The sequence below is a fragment of the Octopus sinensis genome, linkage group LG3, assembly GCF_006345805.1.
Source record: "Octopus sinensis linkage group LG3, ASM634580v1, whole genome shotgun sequence".
Lineage (NCBI taxonomy): Eukaryota > Metazoa > Mollusca > Cephalopoda > Octopoda > Octopodidae > Octopus > Octopus sinensis.
In genome coordinates this window covers 8,438,380-8,445,879 of record NC_042999.1, presented here as the reverse complement: position 1 = coordinate 8,445,879, position 7,500 = coordinate 8,438,380, and the positions used below count along the sequence as shown (strand labels likewise).

Here is a 7,500-nt window from a genome sequence, read left to right as displayed (position 1 = left end):
CTGTAGAAACTTTGCCAGATCAAGATTGAGCCTGGTGCAGCCTCTGCCTCACCAGTCCTCAGTCAAACCGTCCAACCCATGCCAGCATTGAAAGCGGACGTTAAACGATGATGATGCTGATGATGATGATGATGATCAAATTCTGGTGTGTTTATGTGATCAACATTTTGGTAAGTACTGGAATTCTACGAAATGAATATTTAGCTAAACGGTTATATTATAATTAAAATTCTTTTCTTTGTTAACAGAAAGGGAAGGTGTGCAAAATGCCTCTTTTAATTTAACCAAAGTCTTCATATTTCCATGCCTGATTAAGACATTTCTATTCAATTCCTGTCTTCAAATTCATTCCTTTTACTCACTCCCCTCCCCTACCACACCCATATGCCCACACCCATTGATAATATTAAAGCTTTTAATTTCATAAGCAATGCTTCCAGGAAAATCTTATTAACCCAGTAATTGCCTACAGCTTAATTGCTACACACCTAAATTGTCTCCATTTGGCTCCAATCAACATCACATTACACAATCCAGCAGTTATCTACAAAGCAACATCTGTTCATTCCCTGATTGTTCTTACCAAAATACAGAGCTGCTGACTACATCTGAACGATTCTCTCTCTGCAGTTTTAACGCTTGGTTTTGTTTCGAAGTCTATACCTTCATAGAAATGCCTGTTCATACACGATGAAGGCCAGTGTCTTGTTATCTATATGAAACATCGTCATTACAAATAAATTTTCTTGTTGTCTGTCATCATGATTTTCATTTTTATATTAATATTTGACAACAGCAACCAAAGATGGAGATTGAAACTTATAGTTTTGTAGTTTATAATAAATTAACTAAAACTTCATCATCCTCATCATCGTTTAACATCCGCTTTCCGTGCTGGCATGGGTTGGATGATTTGACCGAAGGCTGGCGAACCAGATGGCTGCACCAGGCTTCAATCTTGATTTGGCAGAGTTTCTACAGCTGGATGCCCTTCCTAACACCAACCACTCCGAGAGTGTAGTGGGTGCTTTTTATGTGCCACCAGCACGGGGGCCAGTCAAGCGATACTGGCAATGACCTCGCTCGAATCCTTTACACATGCCACCGGCAGGTGCCAGTAAGGCGATGCTGGTAATGATCACACTCGAATGGTGTCTTTTACATGCCACCGGCACAGAGGCCAGATAGCCACTCTGGCAACAATCATTTTATAATATTTTATACAAGAAACATAAATTATGAAATTAAAGCTTTAATATTATCAATGGGTGTGGGTGTATGTGTGTGGCAGGGGAAGGAAGTGATTAAAAGGAATGAATTTGAAGACAGAATATTATTCAAATAAATAATGCTGAAAAGAGACAGAACGAATATAAGAATGCATTAGAATTGAGAACAGGAATATGTACAGATTCATCTTCAGAAGTGTTGAATTTCATGATTTAAAAAGTCATAAACTGAAATGAACTTTTGTTGTTGTTGTTGGTGTTGCTTTTAAGCCATGGGTCATACATAACTGACTTGATTTATACATTATTTACATTATTTACATTTGACGGATATTTGTCCTCATCTTGTTTGTTGTTAACATAACGTTTTGGCTGCTATACCCTCCAGCCTTCATAAGGCGTCTTAGGGAAATTTCAAACCTAGGTTCTCATTCCTAAGGTATTTTTTGATGTTATTATTATTATCATCATCATTATTATTATTTATTATTATTATTATTGCCTTTGCACAGCTTCTAACGCTGGAGATGTTCTAAGATGTCAGCTGTCCCCTACCAGTGAACTAAGGTAACACCCCTTTTTTTTTTACAAGCACCTTCCGGAGGATTTGAGTGATTCCAAGCAGTGTTGTTTTCTGCAAGTGCTCCACCATTGTTGCAGCCCCTATTTGTTCCATGTACTTCTCGAGATTTTTGTTCACCGTTCCCAGAGCTCTGACAATTATTGGTACTACTGCTACCTTTTTCATCAGCCACAGCTGCTTAACTTCCCAAGCTAACCTGTCATATCTCTCAACTTTTCTTTCTTTCTAAACGTATACCTTGTTGTCATCTGGGCAGGTTATATCTATGATCTAGCATAGTTTAGTTTTTTTCTCAATTAAGACTATGTCTGGCTTCCTATTCTCTATCTCATGGTCGCACTAAATCATAAAATCCCATAGGATCTTTGCATTTCTATTTTTGACAATGCCTTCAGGTTTGTGGTTGTACCAATTTTTTGCTCTGTCAAGTCCATTATTATTATCATTATTATTATTATTATTATTATTATTATCATTATTATTATTATTTCAAGCATGATCGTTACCTGTGTCGCCTTACTGGTACTTGTGCTGGTGGCACATGAAAAAAAATTTGAGCGAGGTCATTGCCAGTGCCACTGGACTGGCTCCTGCACAGGTGGCACATAAAATGCACCATTTGAGCTTGGCCATTGCCAGTACTGCCTGACTGGCACATAAAAGTACCCACTACACTCTCGGAGTGGTTGGCATTAGGAAGGGCATCCAGCTGTAGAAACTCTGCCAGATCAGATTGGAGTCTGGTGAAGCCATCTGGTTGAAATCATCCAACTCATGCTAGCATGGAAAGTGGATGTTAAACGATGATGATAATGATGATGATAATGATGATGATGATGATTATTCAAGTCACTGCTTGGAATCAAACTAGGAATCTTGGGGTTACCTTAGGAATGAGAACCCATGTTTGAAATTTCCCCAAGACACCTGATAAAGGCTGGTGAGTATATCAGCCGAAATGTTGTGTTAACAACAAACGAGATGAGGACAAACATCCGTCAAATGTAAATAATGTAAATAATGTACATAATTCCTCATCTCTTAAATATAGAATTGTGTTGACTTATGATCAAAGTTGTTGTTGTTGTTGTTATAATTGTTTAACTGCAGATGAATTATGACTGAAAAGACTTATGATTGAGATCTTTGCAATTGTAGTTTTTTTAGTCCCTGGTCAGCAGTGATTGAGCTAGTATTGAACCCTTTATACATTCCTGCAGAGTTGATTATGAATATGCTAATCACTGTTGTACTTTGTTATTGCAAAATAACTTCTTCTTTCAGGCAAATCCATGTTCATAACACACACAATTCATTAAGGAAAGGAGACTTTGAGACACTGGTGTTTCAACCTTATTGACACCTCAGTCAAAGTTACTCTCAGCTAATGAATCTATCTTCATTTATCAACGAGGAAATACAACAGTGATTAACATTTTCACAATTGAATCCACAAGAATGTCTTAACCCTTTTTTTACTGTATTTATTTTGAGATGCTCTGTGTTTCTTTCAATTATTTAAAATATAACAAAGAATTTAGTAAAATAGCTTAGTTATCGTTCAGACAGTGTTAGGAACATAAATTGTTACTTAAGGTTTGGTGGATGATTTTAATTCAAAACTTATGAAAACAAGACATTTGTACTACAGAGTCAGAGGCAGTCTCAGCTGGGTTGGTATCAAAAGGGTTAAAAATAAAATGGAGACTTTAACCCTTTTGTTACCCTATTTCTGTTGAGACGCTCTGTGTTTCTTTTGATTAAATTTAAATATAACAAAGAATTTAGTAAAAAAAGAACTTAGGTATTGTTCAGCTAGTGTTAAGAACATAAATTGTGACTAAGGATTGGTGGAAGATTTTAATTCAAAACTTTTGAAAACAAGACATTTGTACTCAGAGCCAGAGCTGGTTTCAGCCAGGTTGGTAACGAAAGGATTAATTATGAATATGTATGTCATCATTTTGATTCTCACTGCTCACCTTGCACATGAGAATTCATTAATATTGGACAATTTCTGGTTTATTCTTGACCATTAGTAAAAGAGTGGAGATGTCTTATAGAATAGTATTTCGAAATAGATGCCATTCTGCAACTAGTTTAATATTCAAGTCGTATGAATTCACGTGTTATCTGAAATTATTTTATATTTTATCATTCCAAACATTAAATTAAATAAATGTCACAAATATGTTTGATTAATTCAATTAAAAGAAAATGAATTAAATGAACAAGTTATTTATCTGTAGATGAATTACTAATGAATTCCATCATATCTTAACGTAATACTCGTTATTCTACAGGTATTAATTTGCCAAGCTGTAAGCAATATCTGCCACATCTAGAAAATCTATTTTGTGGAATTCTGCAACCTGATTCAGAAGAGAATTCTCTCTTAAAACTATTAAAGAAGAAAATAAGAAAATCCATGAGATGCTGTATGTGTCAATAAATTTAATTGCCAAGAAATGTTTTAAAAATCTGACATTCCAGAGACATGTCTTTTGACCATAACAACCAAACTTACTTACCGAGAGTTCAAAATCTCTCATGGAAGCGTCATCCAACCAAAGTACAAATATATTGGAAATTACCACCTGTGTCATCTCTCATGAAAGGTAGAAGAGTCCAGTTTGCTGGACTTTGTTGTAGAGCTGAAAACGAGGTAATTTCTACTCTTCTCCTCTGGAAGCCATCTGTTTGCGATACCAGCGGGCACACACTCTCCTACCCTGATGTAATCTCCAGGGATACAGGCATCCAGCAATGGGATCTCTGTAATGCTATGATGGACGTGAAGTCTGGCGTAACATAGTAAATTCCATTGTCTCGACCACAGTCGAACTTACCTAGAAGTTGTCTTGGATTTTCTTACTTATGGTTGTTAATAAAAGTTGCCAAGTTTTACTCTGCTGAATGACAAACTAAACCATTATACTACTCGCTTCCTACAAAACGATCCTCGGTGTTGTGGTTGGTTAAAGTAAATCAATATTATTCTTATCAGTCATATTATACTTATATCAATAATTTTTTTCTGTTTGTAACAATAACAATTGCAGGAAAATGTAAAGAGGCAGGAAGCAGGAAAGAAAAAAATTGCTGATTGAGATAAATCTTGTGAAAAAACAGAATGTAAAGGAAAATTTAGTATGAAAATGACGACAACAACAACAACAACAGCAATAGTGGCTGAATCATAAGTGAGCTAACTGAAGCAAAGAGATAATTCAGTTATGAAGACTACCTGAGTATGAGACTGACTGACTGACCAGCAGACGGACAGATCGACTGACTTTATGTGAAAAATTATGTTTTGACTTTATATTCTTTCTTGTTTTTCATTGAACTTAGAGCAAAGCACTTCATCTTGAATTCCTTCTTGAAAATATTGAATCTCAACTCGGAATAAAGAAAGATATTTTGAGGTAAGGTCAGCAAATCTACTTCAGCTTGGAATGCTTAATACCTGAGACAATTTTTCAATAACAATATCAATAAACCAAAGGAGTGTAATGTTATAAATGTCAACTTTAACAATTAAATATCTCTTGAAATAAATTATTCAATATGACAGAAACCACTTCAGAATAATCGAGTCTTGCATTTTACTTGAAATCTTAGATTGTAGTCGTACTAGTGTCAGATCAGCAGTGACTTGTTGGCCTGGCTTGCTGCCTGGTATCACTCTCAGTCTTTGGGTACTTTTAATGGTTTCCACTCTCCACCAAGCAATCAACCACCCCCTCTGGCCTGAAAAATAATTTGATATCCCCCCACACACACACAGCTACTGTAGTAATCCATACATCACAGAATTTTCCACCATCTGCCCACACATCTTGGCCACACTTCAAAGACCATAAGCACTGCCCTTCTGCACTTGACTAAATCATAAAACCACATAGAACTTCCTTTATTCTCCTCACTTCAGTTCGACAGAGTTTTTCTGTTTTATTTTATTCCCCAAAAGGAAACGGTCTTTTCACTCCAAGTGTATCTGGATCTGCACAAGTGAACTCAACACTGCAGCACAATAAAATACTCATTAATTTCACAGCAGCAATTAGGGTGTTCGTCATGATCATCAAAAGATCAATTTGTTTCTCTTCTGTGTCATGTGACAATGTCATCTCTTAAACTGATTGATGTCTTCACAGAGTGACCAATATGATTTTGATCATGCTAAGGAGCCTAAAGTATGGCATCGCTGCCCAGTTCCACTTTGTTTCTCCAACAAACTCCAACAAAGGCAACTTTAATTCTTCTAATGGTGTCTGATCATCATCATCATCATCATCATCATATCATCATCATCATCATCATCATCATCATCATCATCATCGTTTAACGTCCACTTTCCATGCTAGCATGGGTTGGACGATTTTGACTGAGGGCTAACGAACCAGATGGCTACACCAGGAACCAATCTTGATCTGGAAGAGTTTCTACAGCTGGATGCCCTTCCTAACGCAACCACTCCAAGAGTGTAGTGGGTGCTTTTTATGTGCCACCAGCATGGGACCAGTCAGGCAGTACTGGCAACGACCTCGCTCGAATCTTTTTACACATGCCACCAGCACAGGTGCCAGTAAGGCGACGCCGGTAACGATCACGCTCGAATGGTGCCTTTTATGTGCCACTGGTACGGAAGCCAGTTAGCCACTCTGGCAATGATCACAAAGCCAGCTAGCAACTTGTAAAATTTATCCTGGATAAGGTGTCTTTCACAAGACATTAAAAATGGCACAAAGCTCGCATGAGTTGGTGCCTTCCAGCATAGTTCCAAGACTTTTGGTTAGTGTTCAGGAAGAAAATCCTTAAAACAATAAAGATTCAACCACTGAACAGAAGGAATTCCTTCTGATATTCTCTGAGAGCAAAGCAGCAAGCTGACAGAATCGGTAGAATGCTGAGTGGAATGCTTAGTGGCATTTGGTCTGTCTTTGCATCCAGAGTTCAAATCCTACTCGTGTTGACTCTGCCTTTCATCCTTTCAGTGTTGACAAAATAAATGGGGGGTGGAGAGGTTCAATGTAATTAACTTGGTCCTTCCTTGAAATTACTGGCCTTGGGCCACAATTTGAAGCCAAAATTCTCTGAGAGTAAAGTGCTGGACTGGTGATACTTCAGCTCGTTAGGTGTCTTTTAGGCATCTTTGACTCTCACAGAGAAGATTACAGGAATGAACAAAACCATTTCCCTTTCACTTATTCCTTGCAGTTTTGCTCATTAATGGCTGCTAGTTTAGTTACCGCTTGTTTCGTCATAAACTTAAACGTTCCTAACGAACACTTGTTGATTGTACTCTTAATTGTTACTTCCGTAATTATTTAAATTATAAATTCCAATCTCCATTAACTCTAATTCTTCCACTGCTTCACATCCAACCTCTGCTTCATATAAGACCTACCACAATGCATGACATTATGTATTCCAGTTGGGATATTTTGACTGTCTTTCCATCGATGGAGGCAGATTCTGGAGAGTAAAAGTAATCTTTCTGTGAGCAAAGTTCATCATCTGATTCTTCCTTAGTTTGTCAACATAACAAATCCTCGACTAACACCTCAACTGTCTAACTCTCCTGGCCAGTTTTTCAGCCCTAAACCCAACTTTAGCCTGGTCACAGTTTCATGCATTCATTGTCCATTATTCCACTACACAATATGCACAAAAGTCCCTGTC

General features: G+C 37.2%; 1 protein-coding gene across 1 annotated transcript in view; it reads left to right on the top strand.

The window, feature by feature from the left end:
- Positions 1-7,500, top strand: part of LOC115209651 (serine-rich adhesin for platelets-like) — a 295,596-nt gene that overhangs the window by 210,754 nt on the left and 77,342 nt on the right. Inside the window, exon 7 of the mRNA XM_029778116.2 lies at positions 5,167-5,240. Within this exon, the coding sequence (XP_029633976.2) occupies positions 5,167-5,240 (74 nt within the window). The remainder of the gene's footprint in view (positions 1-5,166; positions 5,241-7,500) is intronic.